General features: G+C 38.3%; 1 protein-coding gene across 1 annotated transcript in view; it reads left to right on the plus strand.

Moving 5' to 3' along the window:
• KIFAP3 (kinesin-associated protein 3) overlaps positions 1-18,850 on the plus strand; it is a 66,678-nt gene that overhangs the window by 1,564 nt on the left and 46,264 nt on the right. The window contains exons 3-10 of the mRNA XM_009699415.1: positions 907-916; positions 1,122-1,177; positions 1,665-1,806; positions 3,378-3,477; positions 4,221-4,345; positions 4,780-4,878; positions 5,614-5,792; positions 8,146-8,308. Of these exons, the coding sequence (XP_009697717.1) occupies positions 907-916; positions 1,122-1,177; positions 1,665-1,806; positions 3,378-3,477; positions 4,221-4,345; positions 4,780-4,878; positions 5,614-5,792; positions 8,146-8,308 (874 nt within the window). The remainder of the gene's footprint in view (positions 1-906; positions 917-1,121; positions 1,178-1,664; positions 1,807-3,377; positions 3,478-4,220; positions 4,346-4,779; positions 4,879-5,613; positions 5,793-8,145; positions 8,309-18,850) is intronic.

The raw sequence follows: 18,850 nt of genomic DNA on the forward strand, positions 1-18,850 counted from the left end.
TATAGGAACAAAGTAGCTTGGGTCTGGGGTGCTTCAGCATTGAACAACTACTGTGTGAGGTTTTTCTAGCTGAGGTCCTAACTTGAGTTCTCCAGAGATAATGACAGTGGGGAAGACTTACAGTTAAATCACACTCAGGGAAAAAAATTCTATCTTGAAGCAAGATTGGGGGAATTATCTTTTTAACAATCAAGGTTTATTTTTTTGCTTAGTTAAACTTAGCCAGTACAAAGCATCAATACTGCCTTGTGGACTTGAGAGGTACAAATTCCACTATTCGGTGCAGCCTCTTCCTATTGTATCTGCACTTGCAGTGACATCAAAAGGCTGTATGAGGATCTTCCAGGAATGATCTCTGTTGTCACCTGTTGCAAGAGTAGATAGTGTTCCTAGGCTGAATTCATGCTGGAGTGAGGAGTTTCAGCACCTGATGAGCTTTGGTACAGTGTAGCAGACAGATTGGGGTCATTCTCTTGTCTTAAGTTACTGGCATCTCGGTCGTCCTGTTTATGTCTTAAGTTCATCTTAAACTTTCTGCTCAGGGGACAGTTTCATATTTAACATCTGATCCTGCTTTACCTTGTGATTAGAAAGTTTTCTTGCAATCATGAAATGGTAAGCTTTGTTCTCAAGTCGGATTCTTATCTTAATGGGACGAGTTTAAAACAAAGATTAATGTTATTTATATGTTTTGACTGTAACTGCTTTGGGTGTTTTACCCTCTTTTATTCTGTATATATGCCTCTTGGTGTATCACAGGGCAGCTTTGCCACAGTGTACAAGCAGAACCAAAGCTGCTAAGGGATCTCACTGTGGAAGTGAGTTTAGTCACTCTGGGCTTGCACGAAGGTTTATTACCCTCTGTCTCCTCAGCTGACTAGGCTGTAGCTGATAATTTAGACTGAGGAGTCAAAAGGCATCTGAGCGTTTATTTTGCTCCCTGTGGGCTACTCAGCCTCAGAAATGTGACGTAACTTTGCTGTCTTAGTCTGACAGGTCAGCTGGACACAAAAGGACTTTGACCTTCATTTAAGCAGAATGTCTACTATGAGAATACTGGGATTGTTATTTTGTCTGTGAATATGCATAACTTAACTGCAACCATGTCTTTTTCTTTATAGAAAAGAAAGAGAAATCCAGTAAGCCAAAAGATCCACCCCCATTTGAAGGAATGGAGGTAAATATTGGTGTTAGAAGAGAAATGAAAAATCCACTTACTTAAGTAAGCAGTTATATAAGGGAGGATGGGAGAGGAAATGCTGAATTCTCTGGCTTTTTTTGCTTCTTGTTTTTTAAACAAAGAACTTGGTTTGGAAATGTTGCACAATGGAATAAAAATTGTCTCCATAAAGGGTAAAATATTTGACTTACGTACTTCCCCCTTGAACTATAGTACGCAGCAGGACAGCAAGTGAGGTCTGGAACATCGGACAGGGCACAGGGAGTTGTGTCTGAGCATCCTTTGTGTTTTGTAATTAAATCTTCTCCGATTTCCTGGTGTTCATTGTCAGCGATTCTGGATGTGTTGATTTATTTTTTTTTTTCCCTTGTATTTTGTTTTTTCCTAAGATCTTAACTCAAAGCTATGCACTCTTTTGTCTTGTGATTGCGTTGAACTGACATCTCTCTCTCTCTGTGAAACCCTTGCTTATGACTGCTTTCAGATTGATGAAGTTGCCAATATCAATGACATGGATGAGTACATTGAGTTACTGTATGAGGACATTCCTGACAAAGTGCGTGGCTCTGCCCTCATCCTGCAGCTGGCTAGGAATCCTGATAATTTGGAAGAACTGCTTATTAATGGTAATTTTAAAACCAAATTGTAACTTCTCTTCATGTTGTGCTGTTTACTTCTGATGCTTTCTTAAGGGAAAAGTAGTTCACCTTTGATTTGGGGTTTTGTTTGCTAGGCTTTGCTTCTCAGTACGTAATAAGCTGGCTATCAAAGCCCAGTTGGATCTCTCTACAAATAGATGCTGCTTAGACTGTTCTTTGGTGAGCGTAACACAGAAATTTTCCTGGCCTCAGTAGGCCTCAGCTGTTTTTTCCGATCCTAGTTATTTTGATGCTAAATTAACTTCAGTTGGCATTGCTGCTGGAGGCAAGAGAATGTAGAGTTGAATCCTGAAGATCCAGAAACTTGCTTTGAAAATGGTATTTGCAGACTGACAGAAGTATACGTGTCCAGTTTCCAGGAGAATTAATAAATTGAATGTGAGTACATCACCCAAGTATTTCGCTAGCATGCCATACTCTCTTTGCTTATGAATCCGTTTTAAAATCATATCAGAATACATGATAGGACATTCACGTTGCTGCCGTTTTGTGTCGACATATGTATGTGCTGTGCTATGTGCGTTTTGAGAGCTACATCAGTGTGGAATAGTGTGCATTTGTAAATACTTATGTGTACATGTATATGCCTTCTGATTTCCCATCACCCCCTCTCTTCTGAGGGAAAAAGGGACCTTATACTTTGTAAAGATGTCAGACAAACAAAAAGATAAGGGCAATCCAAACCAGACCTCCAAAGTGATGGTAGGTTCATGTCTTGTTAATTTAGTCATTTTTTCCTTGCCTCCTTTGTCTCTCTTACTGAACCCTTATACCCTCATATTTCTTGAGTAAATGATGACTTCAGTATGTACTCTACCCATCCTGCAATGTCAGCAAGCAAGATTATTGTAAGAATTGGAATGGGAGGGGAATGGTAAGCCATCAAATAATGGCTTGTCCCCATGAGTTGTTGCGAATGTTGTAGTGCTTGGAATTGATGGTTGCTACTTTTCTCATTCTGATCACATAACATGGTGTATGTGAAGAGGGACTAGATAGGGGAAAGTGAATGGGGAAGGTAAGTGATTCAGAGAGGAAAAGCAAGCTGAAATATGTCAAGAAGAAATATAAACCAAATGATGAAATAATACAAAGTTGCTGTAAGGGGAAAAAATAAATAGAAGGAAGTGGATGAAAAATGATAGTTGTTCAAGGTAGAATTTAAAGGGGATTTGGAAGTGAAAGTGATGATGTTTTAGGTAGGGGCCACACTGTAGAATGGAACATATAGTTGGCACAGGCCACAAGATCTTAAGGTCTGTGGTAGTTTTAAGATGACCTTAGTGTTTGGTTGCAGTTTCCTTGCATGTTGCCTCCTCTTAGGGATTGTGACTGGATGACCACCCAAGGTACTCTCTTTTAATATCATATCAAACAGAACTAGTGAGCAGTGTTACATGTTGAAATGAGATACCTATGAAAATCTTCCATTAGAAAACTGATAGATGTAGAATAAGGTGTATTCAAATTCTGAGCCTCACAAAACAAAAGGAGGGAGGTGAAATGCTGGTGCTCATCTAAATCTTGGTTTATTTCAGAAACTGCCCTGGGTGCATTGGCTAGAGTGCTGAGGGAAGACTGGAAACAAAGTGTGGAACTTGCTACCAATATAATTTATATTTTCTTCTGCTTTTCAAGGTGAGCGCAGAGTCCCTCTGTATAGGGACATAAGGAACTTCTCTGTGCTTAGTGGCTTTTCATTTGTTTTCTGCATTGTGCTACAAAACATCACCGAAACAGGAAAAAAATTTGATGAGACGGAAACACACTTGTTATAAATGACAAAATTGAGGCACAAAAAGAAACCCCATGGTGACGCAGTGTGTAGTAGAGCTGAGAAGAAACTAGTAAGGATTCTGACTGATAGCTTATAGGCTGAGCTGCCACCTTGTATTTCCCTCAGTGTTCCTACAGGGAAGAAATGGTATTCAAAACTGAAGTGGGTACTTGCTCTTATTTAGATATGCCAATGTTTCAGTGTACCTTGCCTAAAAATAAGTCAAATGGAAATGGCGTTGCAACTATATTATTTCTGGTGAGTAGGGGTACTCTGAAGCACTTATATGAAGAGTGGGGCTGATTGGAAAACATTTTTCTTTATGCATGAAAATTGGAACGTGATTTTATTTTGACTTGGAACAACAAACTGTTTCTTGTCCTTCTACAAGTTTGGAAAAAAATACGTTTTCAGGTATTGTTTTTTGTTTTGAAATAATTTTCCAATAGAGAAGTGTTGTAATGGGGCACAGAGTAAATACCTTTTTTTGGTTTTAATACTTCATGTGGTGCATTGATGGGACATTGCTACCATAGATGTCAAAACAGATTTGGGGTTGTTTGCATTTATTTTTTTCCTCACAGGTGTTTTTTCTTCAATGTAGTTTTTCTCAGTTTCATGGAATAATCACACACTACAAAATTGGAGCTCTGTGTATGAATATCATAGACCATGAACTGAAGAGACATGAGCTTTGGCAGGAAGAACTTGCTAAAAAGAAGAAAGCTGATATCCTTTTGATATGCTGGGGCAGCTTGATGGCTTCTGACTTGTATAACCCAACAACTATCAAGACGAGATAAGCATACAGCAACTTCTTTGAAAGCAGTAGAATTTAATGGAAAGTGCAAAATATAACTGCAGATATGAAAAAGACAGAGTGAGAAGTTTGGACTGCTGAAGAGATTAAGATGAAGTTACTAAACACAGGAATATGTCTTTGGAACATTTCTGCTGACTATTAGGATGTAATACATCCAGGACTAGGAGATAAAAACCATGCTGTAGATTACAGGTGTAGCATCTGTTGCTGAGGTAATATCTTTACACTTGCTCTTCCATAGATCTCTTTCTTTTTACTACTGATTGAATAATACCTTTGAGGAAAATAGTCATCTAGACTGTATAACTTTTATCTGAACTCCTTAACTTCTGCAATTTACTTGATGAAGATCCTGAGAATCAAACCCTGAAAAAGGACTATGAGAAAACTTTGAAGAAGTATCAAGGACTGGTTGTCAAGCAGGAACAGCTACTCAGAGGTACCAAATCCAAACAGCAAATTATTTCCTTGTTGGTGAACATGGGTAGAGGGTTCTATTGGATGCTTGTTATAACTAGGATGTCTTAAACATACTGAATGTGTGGATGAATATAGAAGAGCATTGCCAAAGAGTAGGGAGAAGAAGAATACTTAATCAGATTGTTTGACAGTATGCTAACAATTTTTAAAGTGATCTGTCAGTCTTAGAGGAAAAATACCAGGAGTGATCCACTTAACTTTTTTTTGCTTATGATACTGGTTTGGGAGGAATTGGGGGTTTTGGTTTTGTATGTTTGATTTGTTGTTTGTTTGTTTGTTTGTTTTTCTAACTTAGCCTGTATCTGACTGAAGTTGAATACCTTTCACTCTATATCTCAGTTTTTGTACTAAAATACACTTAGTGTTAGACTGGAATGATCTGAGTGGCAAAGCTTTCCCAGGAAGGACTTTTTAATGGTTACCATTGGAATTGAAAGAAAAAAAAAAAAAACATAAAAAGCTTCTAGTGATCGTAACTTTTTTTTTTTCCAAAGTCCTATTAGAATTAATCTTCTTAACACTTTCTGAACAGGAATAAAAAACATTCATAGTCAGCTTCCTTCAAAATACATTGGGAAGGAAACAGAATGCTTCTGAAAGTCTTGTCTTAGGCACTTAATATATGTGTATATAGAGAATTGTTTAGTTCTATTGTCTTTGATCTGTTGGTATCATTTGTATTGGACTTTGTTAGTTGCACTTTACCTGCTCCTAAATCTTGCTGAGGATACTCGCACTGAGCTGAAGATGAGAAACAAGAACATTGTCCATATGTTGGTGAAAGCACTGGACCGTGATAATTTTGAGCTGCTTATCCTGGTTGTATCCTTCTTGAAGAAACTCAGCATTTTTATGGAGAACAAAAATGATATGGTAAGGCTTGTAGCACTCTACTGCAATATTGGAAAGGTATGGACTCTGAAAACTTTGTGTGGTTGGAGGGAAGAGGGAGACACATCTATCCCACCCTAAATATCCGCAGCACTGATTATCCTCTTCTGTTACTAGTAAAATGAGTAAAAGAAAAGTACAATATCCAGCCATAACGTACTGCAACAGGTTTTTGAAGAACTGTCATCCCAAACTGTGAAGCTACCTCAAAATATAATACATGGAATTCCAAATTTTGATGTCAACACCCCAAAGTCTTGTCATACCCCTACTTCTGGAGATGCCCATGGCACTTCTTCCAAACTAGACTCTTTTGACAACGTATTACTGTATTGTCTTGGAAGGAGAGGTAGTTATCCTTTTGCAGTTTGCTGGACTAGTTTACTTATTTCCTGGGTCAGTTTGGTCTTCAAAGGCACCTCACAACTGTTCCTTCATGCTGCCGGTACATTCTAAGAGCTGCAGGCAGTGTTATTATTCATAAGCTTTTTTTAGGTGAAGTCTCAAATTTCTGAAATTGTAGCATATTTTTTTGTGACTTTATGCTCTAGCCAAGTATCTCCTTTACTGTTTTCTGCATGGCTTTTAGTAGATATGTGCCTTCACTTCTGTGCCTTAATGCCAGTTTGTTAAATGAAAGATGATAAATTTTCCTTATCCAAGAGGTAATCTGAGATTAATGTTACCCTTAGATTATGGGATGAAAAGGTCTGTGTAAATGCAATAGAAAATTAATTGCATCTTTGTTACTGGAACTGTCATTTGCATGCATATGCACTGAACGCTGCAGACAAGAGGTATCTCCTTTATTTATATATGGGTATCCTATTTCTTAACAAAAGTCAGACACCACGCATGCATTTTTTGAGGGAATGTAGACTGTTTATCAGGTGATTGGTCATTGATTTAGTTTATACTCGTGTAGTTTCCTGAAGGACTTTATTAGGAAAATAAGGATTATCTCTCCAGCCCACTGATTTGCTGGCACACTTTCTGCATTCCATTTGATTTAGTGGAAAGATGAATAAACCAATAGTTTTGAATTTATTTTATTGCAGAGTGTTTTAACAGTTTTGAAAAGACTTTTGAAAAGGTTTGTATGCTTCAGGCCAGCTGTCTGAGCATATCTTACTGATAATGAAGATGATACTTTTTTATCCACAGTATTATTAAGGAAAGCTACTGATGAAGGAGGTGGTGTTCTAATATTTATATTGGGCAATAACACAAAAATTTCAAAGGCAAAATGAACCGAGATTAGTTGTGCAATGCCTGATTCTAAGTAAAACTGAATAATCCATGTATATTTATAGCACATTCTTTCCCTTGGTATTCAAGTGCAGTACCATATTAAATTCAAAGCAGTGGTAGGAGTTCTTGTTATCTGATTGTTTTTGATCAAAGATACCCAGTCCGTTGTTTGATTATTGCACTATGCTGTGTGGGGAGAGCTGTAGTTTCTTTTCTTAGTATTCATTCTGTGTGTATATTTGTAACTGGAAGGCTAGTTATATACGTGCAAAAGTTTGAAGAATGCAAAGTAGTTTTACGTGCCTCCTTCCAGCCAAAGAAGGTTCTGGGAAACAAAAAATGAATGCATTTAAAAGTTTATGTCAAATAAAAGCAAAGAAATGTTGCTTAAAAGATGATAAAAACTTTCTGAAGTCTTGCCAGTCAATGCTCAGATGTCTTTTCTGGCTGGTAAAGTGAACACGATCTCAGGAACTGATACCACTTCTCAGTTCCTGGATTCCACTTTTTAATTTGAAAGTGATACATGTTTCAAGATGACTTTCGTGCTTTTACTAAATTAACGTACAGGACGGCATGCTTCTTCTGAGAGCACACGCAAAGTTCTGTCTAAGGGTTCATTTGAAATTCATAATGAAAGGTCTCAAATTCGTTTTTGATGCCAATTTTCTGTCTTTCTTGGTTGGATATCTCTTTGACTCTATTGTCAGTTGCTCCAGGGATGCTTGCGTTTAAGTTTAGATGAGTTCTTCCCCCGCACCAATCTAGTCTTGCAAGTGATGTCTTGACCACATTCTTGCAGTATTCCAACTGTGAGGAATATTTCCAAGACATCTGAACTGTTCGGTTCAAAACCTTTTAATCAACATTACCCAGTAACCTAATCTAGAAGACTTCAACCACAAAGACATAAGCAAAGCTACTTCAGATCAAAGTGCATTGACAGTCACTATTATTGGGTACAAATTGGATATGTGTTTGCACACACGTGCGTGTGAATATATAACATGCTGAGCAGGCTTTTACATTGAAGGCAAAGCTAAGTTTGGATGGATTATGGATTTTTCTTTTTGTTGATATACAGGTTGAAATGGATATTGTTGAAAAACTTGTGAAAATGGTACCCTGTGAACATGAAGAACTGCTGAACATCACTCTTCGACTCTTACTTAATCTCTCCTTTGACACAGGCCTGAGAAATAAAATGGTGCAAGTTGGTCTGCTTCCCAAACTCACTGCACTTCTAGGTATGTTTTCTTTTGTTCCAACACAGACACTTGAGCAGGGACAGTGAAGCTGTCTGCATCATGACAAACTGTACTTAAAAGTTGCTATGTCACTTTTCTCTTTGCCAAAGAACTTCCTCACTATGCCTAACTCTAAACCTCAGATGCAGGTTTAGATGGAAGTTTAAAATCAAGTGGTTCCCAGTAGATTTATTCCTAGGTTCCCTTAGACTGTTGAATGAGTCTTCTGGTCTTTAAAAATAACTTTGATAGCTACCTGAAAACCATGTGAGCTGATGCATCAGTGATGCTTGTAATTTTGGAGGAGCACCTAGGAAAAATAGGTAGCAACTTCACAGAGCTTAGCTGATGGAGATGCCAACTAGCTTTTTTTTTTTTATGAAGCTTGATGTACCTACTGCCTCTTGTTACCTTAATGGTCCAGATAAAGAGATCAGAAATTTCCCAGCTTTGTCAGCTTCATCTCTAGGCAGTACTGATATTTAGACTTCCAGCCTGACAGTCTGTAACTTGTGTTAAGATCATATGAGTACTTCAGATACAAGTGAAACTTTCTGTTGTCTGTAGTGGAAGGCCATGGAGATGATAAGGAGTTTGGAAAAAGCAGAGGATTGTCCACTTTGATCATTGTTGTACAGTGGAGTTCTTAGGAGGGAGTTTTTATTGCTCCTTGTGTGTTCTTTGGCTGATGTATCTAGAGGCTGCTCTGGTAGTATACTAAATGTTTAGCAGGATTTGGCCATAAGAATTGTTGAGTGCTCATTTTTAAGTGGGAGTTGAGGATCTTGCATTGTGGAGCCCTAAATGCGTGAAAGACTGATGCAAGACATTGTTAAAGCTCTCTGAGATATGTTGGGTTTGGGATGTACTAAAACCAGTGCAGGTGGTGTATCCAGATGTGACTGGAACAAGTGGAATGCAATCGTGAGTCTATGACCTTTCTTCCCTAGCTCTGTATAGTCTCTTAAGATTGTTTGCCTTCTCAGTTTTACATTCAACCTCAACGTGGCCTTGTTGCTCTTTTAGTATACAAGTTAATACCATGAAAACTCACACTGCTTTGGATGCCTTAATCCTGTCGGTGATTAATATAACAGCTACCCGATATATCCTGAAATGCTTCAGATCTTTTTATGCTTTCTGCCTCACAACTATGTTTGTGTGTGATACCTTCCTCTGGGCTGAGCTAGGAAGAAGAAAAGTGGCATTTGGAATCCTTTTCTATACATTGTTTCCTCAGGACAATGTTATTTGGCAGTAAACTGAGAAGAGGAAGCTGGTCAGGAAATGCATTTTCTCTCATTTGAGAGAGTATTTGGTTAGGTAGTTTGGTTCAGCTTGGATTGTAAGCTTTTTGGAGCCAGAACTTGTGTCTCTCTTTTGTTTGTAGAGCAGCTAGCACTGTTGTCTAAGGCTAGGGCTTCTGGGTGCTTGTCACCCCAAGCAGTGGCACAACACAAATCACTGAGAAGTCCCTGCTCCTAGAAATTCCCTGTTTAATATTAAGAGTCAGACTAAACTCACCAGTTAAATATCTGCTTTCCAGTGTCTGATTATAATGTGGAGAGGAGAATTTCTTTTTAAATGCCATTCTCTTGGACTTGTAGGCCTGTGCGGAAGGTTCTTTAGCTCGGAAGAACTGACTGGTAAAATTGCAGTCTGTTCCTGAGTGGCTGTTAGGGTAATCTACAGCAAGTTCTACTAGTACTTCCAGAAGCTTCACTGGCTGTTTGACTCCACAGGCGGTTCTTCTTTCCTTGTCTTGGAAGTGTGTGACCCTTTTTCTTTTTTTCTTTTTTTCTTACCTAGAGGGATGTGCTGTTTGCCCTGGCTCCTCCCTGTAGAATTGCTTGGTACTTCTTTTGCAGTGTGCTGGTTAGAAAATGTAGGTGGAAATATGGTCTGTTACTTGTTTCTTAAGCCAGCTCTGTGATTCGTAAGACTCTTCTTGATATGGTGATTCAAATAATTCTCAAATGCATCACTTTGTGTATCCTGTCTCAGGGAAGCCTGCAACCTTAATAATAATAAAATAATCATGTTTCAGATGCCCCTTTTATACAGGTTACTTGGATGTTAAACACACATTATTCAAGTCAGTACCCTTCGGCTTACACTTGCAGGTCCCCTTAAAGTGCTAATACACCTCAACAGCTGTTGACAAGTTACCATACAGCTCCTAATGCTGAGAGGTCAAGTTTGTTGACTCAGCCTACTGAAATTTAACATTTGTGCATGCTGTGCCATTGAGTCTTTAGCACTAGGTTTGAGATGAGTATAAATTAAGTGTAGTAGGTGTTTAAGGGGAGAGTTGAGATTGCAAAGAATTAAAGGACAGGATTTGTCAGGCAGCGGTTTAGGGCTGAGGACTGAGGTGGCTGCTGTCTGCAGTTCTGGAAGACATGCCGCTTTCCTGAGGGACACTTGGTGGCTTGGGAGCAGGAAGGCTCTAAATGTAGGTGGAGGCTGGAAGCAGAGGGGATGGACTGGGTTCAACTGAGCTATCAGGAATGGTCTAAGTACAGCATGGATATATTGGAGAAGGACCATCTTCTTTCTTTCCCTCTCACTCCAGAGTGTTGAAGCTGCTGTTGAAAGCATACACATGAGAAATTCTGCTTAGCCTTGGTTTCCATTTTAATTAGCTTTTTCTTTTTAGTAGTGCCAATGCCTGCCTCTCCATGTAGCTTTGCCAGTCATCACCACTTGCTAGTTTTTGTCTTCTCTTCACAAGTCTGAAGTATTGTATATGACAAGACTCTTCTTGCTCCCTCCAGGCACCCAAGTTAATCAACTACAGCTGATCTCTGTTATGCTCTGAATCTTAGTGAAGTGGGTGCAGTTTAGGGAAATTTGGCTTCAGACTTGAGATCAGAAGCTAGAGCAGAGCTGTGGATGGCTATGAGATATAGCCTGCTGTATTCAGGTTTTTCCACATACAAGCTGCTTGAAGAGGTACAAAAAGAGATTTTGTTCATTTGTGTGACTTCAGTTCTCTAAGAAAACGTCGTAATTGCTGAGTCCTAAGGCCTTGCGGAGAACATTTTTTGTACTGGTGGCTTTGCTTTAGTATTTAAATTATATTAACAGAATGATCTTTCTTTTTTTATACATTCGCTGTGTGAATGCTTTATGTGCCAGTAATCAGTGGATTAAGGTGAGAATTCATGTGAATTCACCAAGTGGTTTAAAGTAGACATTTGCCTGAAATGTGGAAAACCCAGATTGAGTGCCCTGTCACCATCACCTTGGCAGGAGAGACCATGCTATATGCTATTCTGTGGAGGTTTACTTCTTTCTTACAGTGCTCTCATTTTGCTTGCATAGCATAATTCAAGTGAAGTGGAGTAGAGAAGTGACTTGCTCCAAATACAGTAGAGTTTGGTGGTTGGTGTATTCACTTGTGGAGAGTATTCTCACTGAAGGGGGGAAATGTGGAGCTGAACTTTGAGAAAACAGTTTCCCATCCTTCTGTATCCCTGGGAATGCTCTTCCACTGTTGGACGGAAGGGAGATGTTACCCTTTTTCATAATTCTTCCCCTGGAGGTGTGATTGGTTTCTAAAATAAATGCCCTGGCAGCAAACAGAAGAAAACATTGTCTACAAGGAAGAACAAAAAAAACCCTTCACTTCTTTGGACCAAATCCGCTTTGTTTTTCAGTTAACTGGCCAAACCAAATACAAAAATTTTAGTGTAGCTCTCTTAAATATACGCACAGCTTGTGATTCACATTCTTCTAATAAGGCTGCTATTTTGTGCTGCGTCTGAGTGGTTTCTTAGCCTTTGTGGAGCGAGACAAATAGTTCTCCATTCTCCATGAGAACAGCAGGCAGTTTGTAGAGCAGAACCAGCTGAGTGCTGGTGTGTGTGTTATGGCAGGCTGCAAACTCTTCTTGGTGGACCGCTGTTCAGAAGGAGCTCCTGACAGTATGCGGTGTGACAGGCAGTACTGAGGTTTCTGTGTCCACCCGTGAGTGAGTTAATCCTCTCAGAAGGATATAAATAATAGGGAATGATGCAAAAGCTGTTGTAGTGGGAGCTGCGTTGCTGCTCAAAGGGTAAAAGGAGTAGGTCTGGCTGCATGCAGGGGGCAAACATATTTTATTTTATGATGTGTGTGTTTGTCCCTTTGAGCTGCTGGACAGTTCTTAAGTGTACTGGATGTATATTGTCTTGAAATGCCATTTTCTTTTCATTCACTTCCCAGTGCAAGCCATGCTTAAAGAATGAAAATCCATTGTGCTTGGAAGTCAGACTAAAGCGTCTCTTCTTGGTTGCTCGAAATTACTAGCTGCTTTTAAAAATCAAGGGCTGATTGAACACAGGTATTGGTGAGCTGAAAAGTGGGTATGTCACAAAACAGTACCAGTTGCAAATCAGAACCAAATGGGACATGAAGTGCAGCAGGGTTGTGCATATGCCTGTGAAAGTGTTCCACAGTGCCAAGGTATTCGATCTCAAAAAGATTTTAGATGGTGATGAACATCTTGGGTTACGTTTTCCAGTACAGATTACAGTGATGGAAAGAAATTTGGCTTTGTGGATTTGTATTCAGCCAAGTAGATGAGGGTTTGTTATACAACGCTTTGAAATACGGTGTGATCAGTCCCAAGTAGCAATAGTATAGTTTTGCGAGTCACAGTATGTATCGAGCCTATATGCCTTATTAATGTGAGCATCCTGGCCTGATGTTCTTAATTTCTCAATATTCCAACACGTAGTATCAGCACACTGAGAAGTAGTAGCCACCTGATCTTATGTAGAAGTCTAAGGACTGTGCAGTGGTTTGCAAACTCCAAAGTAGGTCAAAATTTTCTATTGTGAGTTCTTTAAGGTGGAGATAGCCAAATCAGAAGGTAACTTTGACAGTCTCATTTAGTCCTAACTGAAGAGTCTGTCTTTGCTAGGTTCATTGATAGAATTTTTGAGAGTTTTTTTAATCTAAATTGTTTTCTGGAAACTGCTAAAATTCCTCTGATATTCTTCCATTCTTTACAAGTTAAGTTTAATGAGCAATCAAAGAATTACCCGACAGTTGTATGTTGGATTTTTTAACAATCAAGAGTTGATATGGTATGCAGCCAAGCTGGATTGTATGTTGACTGCTGTTTAAAAACCCAAGAAGTACTTTGCTCTCTAATTAACGGAGTGCTGAGGGTTTTTAATGTTCTATTCCTTTTATGAAAGTTTCTTTTAAGAAGGCTTAAACTAGATGTGTTCTCTTTATGAGTTCACTTGGCCTTTTTGTAATGAACTTATTATGGAGCTTCACACATCTGTTGAAAAATGGAGCTTCTTATAGGCTACTGCAGTGTTTTTTCTGAGTTTAATAGGCCTCATTTATCCTATAAAGAAACATACGTTTTCTTACCTGATCCAGTGAGCAAACAATAGGGGTCAGATGTGGCAAAGACCCTAACAAAAAGCACATGTCCAGCCATCAGGGTGAGGTAAAGTCATATCAGGATTGCTTGAAGTTATTAATGGCAGTAAAATTTATGCTTCCTCCTGTTTTCCCAATTAAATTGAGAAACCTTTTTTTTCCTAAGGTGGCTGTGCAGCAGCTGGTTCCAATACTTGTTGTGTGAATATTGCCTGGGGTGTCTCCATTCCTTTATAGTAGAGGCTGGCTGAAGCACATTAAGTAACAGTTCAACTACAGGGACCAGTCTGTTGGAAAGCAGTAATTATTAAGGGATTTATTTTAATAGTAGGTTTTGGGTTTTTTTATCATTTGTGGTGAGTATGGCCAAGGCTTAAAAAGAACCAACCCACAACAACAAACAAACAAAACAAACCCCACCGAAAAGAAACACAAAACAAAAACATCTCTTAACATTCAACTTTTAAATCTGTATTAGAAGTGCAAATAAACCTAGCACGTCTAACTGACTTAAGGAGGGTGTTGGGTGCACAATGTGTCTTAGAACCCAGCAGTTATGTAGGTACCTTCACTATGGATTAGACAGCAAACTTTAAAGAAAAATTGACTTCTAATGTTGAGAAATATAGAACTCAAAGTAGAGAGATGTCAGTATCACTAATACTGTGTTTGAAGCGGAATTAGAATCCCAACTAACTTTAAGGTAAAAGCTTTCACTGTATCCATGCTTCATGCTACTGGTAAGTTGTGGCAAATTGTCAGGAAAGAAACCAAAAATTGTAACATCTTTTTATATAAGCTTACAGGTTTTTGAAGTCTGTTGTCTAAGATTTTTGTGACTCCTTTAACACTGTCCAGAGTTGGAGATGGTGTTTTTTCATTTTGTAGCTATTACAGGTGGATCCTTGCTAATCTGAACACTCAGCCTTTGACTGTTCAGCTGAGTGAAAGCTCATTGCTGTGGTGTGCTGCTCACAAGTGCACATCTGTACTTAGCTGTGCTATTAGCTTTTTTAATGAAGAGGATAACTTTGGTGTAACACAAGAAACTAGCTTCGTGAGTGTTGACTGAAAATAGAAATGCTTGTGGCAGCACCAAGGACAGGAGAGGAGAGATGGCAGCAGTCTAAGGATGAGGGAGCCGACTTGTTGGAAATGCACTAAACTGGTGAATGGGAAGGATCCCCTGAGCCAGTATTTCCACTGTGGCGCTTACAATATGTGACCGTGTAATTAATTGAATTCATTTAATTGTTTCTTTGCATATTGCAATAGCAAATTGATACTTAACAGTAAAAAGTAAATCTAGTCTTCTAAATGAACTGTTTTGACATCTGAAAGCTTTACAGGGTATAACCTGGATGCCTAAAGCATGACAGAACAGAAACAACCAGCTCTAGTTTCTTGGAAAATCTCCATAAAGAAAGGGTGGGGCACTTCTGCTGGTCTTCCTAATCTGTGGTGGAATCTTCATAAAGCCTGTATGGTGGCCAAGGTGTAAGAGCAGAGCACCTTTTCTGGAGCCCTTGTGAAGCCTGCAGGCAGAGGAATGGTCTCAAAGGATCACGTGGAACAATTTTGCAGATGTAGGACTCCCATAGATCCCGAGGCTTTTACAAGTTCAGACATAAGGGGAAAAGTTACAATCTGCTTTCCCTTTTGGAAATGTGAAAACATCTTAACTTGCGAGTTTCTACTGTTTATCTAAAGAGTTTCTCAGATGATCTTATCCAATGCAGGAGACCAACTGCAGATTCCCCATGTCTGCAGTTGCTAAGGTGAGAAATCCTTTGTCAGTTGATAGTATTATCTTCAGACCCTTTGAGCTGGTGGGGGGAGAGATATGCTAACATAAATTTTTATTGCACTATAGTGAGTATAGTGCTGGTATACCTCTATACAATCAATTTCTGTTCTTTTGGTCTCTGACATACAGATGCTTTGCAGGATGGGTTATAATTTTACATATTCAAGTAGTCTCATTGTGTAAAGAAAACTTTCTTTGGGAGGCTTGGGCCTCAAATGTCCTTTTATTCTTTTTGGAAAAGCTATTGGATCTGTGAGAAACTTGTAGATCATCAGCAGATGACCTTTTAAATAACAAAACAGTAATGTTTTCACAATAAGAATACAATTGAATTGTTTACCTTTCTTCCAAGACTTTGCCAGTAAGAGTATGCTGATGCTTGCACAGGAGCAGTATCTCTTGAATAATACGGAGCTTAAATCTTTTTTATCTGGAAATCTCAAAAGCTCAACCAACATTTATCTCCACTTTTTGGGCTTAGTAGATTTGAACCTCAGCTTTGTACTTCAGTGACTTTGAAATATGGGTGAAACCAGTTTCCTCTTCATTGCAGTGAATCATCCCTTTCTCAAAGTGAAAGGTAGCATCCTGCATTGTTTTGGTTTGTTTTTTCCCTCTTTTGAGCAGAAGCGTTTTGAAATGCAGCTGCACCATCCATTCAGAACTAAGGCTGCTCTGCTGTGGGTGGAGCTGTGCACCCACAGAACCAGGAGCATGGAAAACCTTCACCTATTTCCATTCCCACTGAATTCCAAACAAGAAGATTAGAAGGGTGTTTTTAAAGCAGAGAATTCTGAATATTTTCTAGGAATTCTAATTGGAGAAGTTGATGTAGTTGAATGAAATATAGTGCAGATATGGCAAAAATTAGGCATGTCCTATGAATTTCCATTTAATTGTATAGCATTTAATCTATGTAGCTTGATGGAGACTTCTAAAGGAACAGCTTTGCGTGGAATTTTTTTCCACATGCTTTGGAAGTGGATGTTTTCTTAGTTTGATTCAAACTAAGAACCACCTCTTCTAATTTCCAGTTTCTTGCAATAATGGTAGTTAGTTCTCTTTCTAACTCTTACTTTCTTCCTTGGTCATAGCCTGACCCAAAACATACTACTTTTATAGAGAAAAGAAACAGCTTTATCTTCTTCCTTCAGGGATAATCCTATTGCCTCCTGTCTTCTCTCTAATCAGAACTTCTAATTGATTTATCTTTGGTTTGTGCACTGTATGGAATATTACAACCAATCAGCTTCCAATTTCCATGTGAATTCACATGAGTTCAAGTATGATTGGTTGTAGGAAATCCTAAATAACTTTTTTTTTTCTGTAGGAAGATCAAACCTCAAAAAAGGACTTACCTGAATTTGACAGTGTTGTCTACCCAGTGGCTATGCTTTGTTGTCTGAGTAGCAATGCTACAGTGAGGTGTTCACTGTGTATTTTTCAGACTGTCTTGCATAGAGTTCCAGGCAAAAAAATTGAGCCTGAGAGTCCAGATGTGCAGCTTCATTTTTGTCTGTAGCATTAAATAACTCAACCTAAATTAGTCATTTATTAGTCCTTTGGTTTAGGGTTCGTCATTATAATTCCTTCTTTGTTTCCTATAGAAAAAATTGTATCTGTGTTTCAGATGTGGCATGGACTTGGTTCTTTGGCGGAATTAAAAAAAAAAAACAAAACAACAAACCAACCAAAGAAACCAAAAAGAAACCCCAACCATGGCAAAATCAGAGTTGTAAGTTAGGCTTATGGTATGAAGCCAGCTTCAAATAGCATAAAAGTGGCACAAGAGGGGTTATTAGCATGTAATTAATATCATAATGTATTATTTACAATGCTTAGTCTCCTTGAGTATGAGCAGATTTGAAAATTTTTTCAGGTTCTCTTGATAAAATAAACTGATATATTCAATATGATTTATATTTACATATGTAAATCAAACCAATATGTGTCTAAACCACACATGGAGTAACTTAGTCCAGTTGTTTCAGAGCTGGTTGCAAGGAATAATACAGGATAGAGGTAAGCAGAGATAACTTTCTATCACTTTTTTCCTTAAGATCACTGCTAATTATGATACATGTGAATAAACTCTTGATTTCAATGTTTTCTGACATCAGCATGAGAGAGTATATATATCTGATAGTTTATGACATGCTTATCCATCTAGATTTCTTATTTGCCTAACTCTGCAGCAGATTTGACTTGAGAATATCAGAGTTTGAAACTGAAATGAAGATCTGCTCTGCCATTTTAATAGGTATTTACCCTCATTTGTGTTCTGGTTTTGATTTAGTGTAGTTAATGTTTTGCACATGAGTTGGATAGGGTATATTTCATATCTAATGTGGAGGCATTGATGATTCCGTTAGAAATTATGACTACTTGAATTATTGATAGTGTTACATTTGAATAATTTAGTCCATAATTTATATTCTCATTTTTACTTTAGTATTTGAAAGCTGAATGCTGCTACTGCAACTCAAACTGGCATTTCAGTTTTGGTTTTTTTAGGGTTTCTCTTTTGTTATCATGGAGCTAATACAGGATTTTCTCATTTTAAGCTCATAAACTCAACCAAAATACAGGACCTGATCTCGTGATCAAGAAATCATGTGGTTTTTTTCTTTAGCTTCTGCTACTAGTTCCATTTTAGATCTTTAACCTTTGTAAGAATTAGACATGGAATTCAGGCGTTGGTCCACAGAACTGGCACATGGCTTCTTATTAATGTTCAAAGGCTAAAAATCTGAAGCCATTTTGAACTCAGAACCCGTCATGTATTTATTTCCCTCTCTAATTTGCAGAAAACTAGTTGTGAAAACAGCCCGAGGGACCTGATATTTTTCCATCCCAGCTGCTCCAGCTGAACTACAGCTGCAAAAAAAAAAATCTAAGTATTGTTTCTATAAACTGTTGAGTGTATTTTATAACACAATAATTCCCACAAAATCAGTAACTGCAGTTAATGACCGGTTTGTTAAGGCATTAACTGCAGTCAGCTGGGAATGACCAATTTCTCTGGAATGGCTGTATAAGAGCTAAGGATAATTCAGTAACACTTTCAAATAATTATTTGGTTAATTAATGGTAAATTCTTGTGGAAATCCTATCAAAGTACTCATGACCCCCACATTTAATATCCAATGAGTTCATTATGATTCATGTTTTATTGCCATAAATACCAGAAGAATCCATAATGACTAGGCCATTATTTTCCAGGGCTGCCCTTACTGCTTTAGGCCATTTGGCTATTCCACCTTCAGTCATAAAAAGCTTGATGCTCAAAACTACCAGCATTTGTAGGCCACAACTTTCTGGCACTCCACCAAAACTTTGGTGATTTTTAT

The sequence above is a fragment of the Cariama cristata genome, unplaced genomic scaffold, assembly GCF_000690535.1.
Source record: "Cariama cristata isolate BGI_N322 unplaced genomic scaffold, ASM69053v1 scaffold2914, whole genome shotgun sequence".
NCBI classification, from domain to species: domain Eukaryota; kingdom Metazoa; phylum Chordata; class Aves; order Cariamiformes; family Cariamidae; genus Cariama; species Cariama cristata.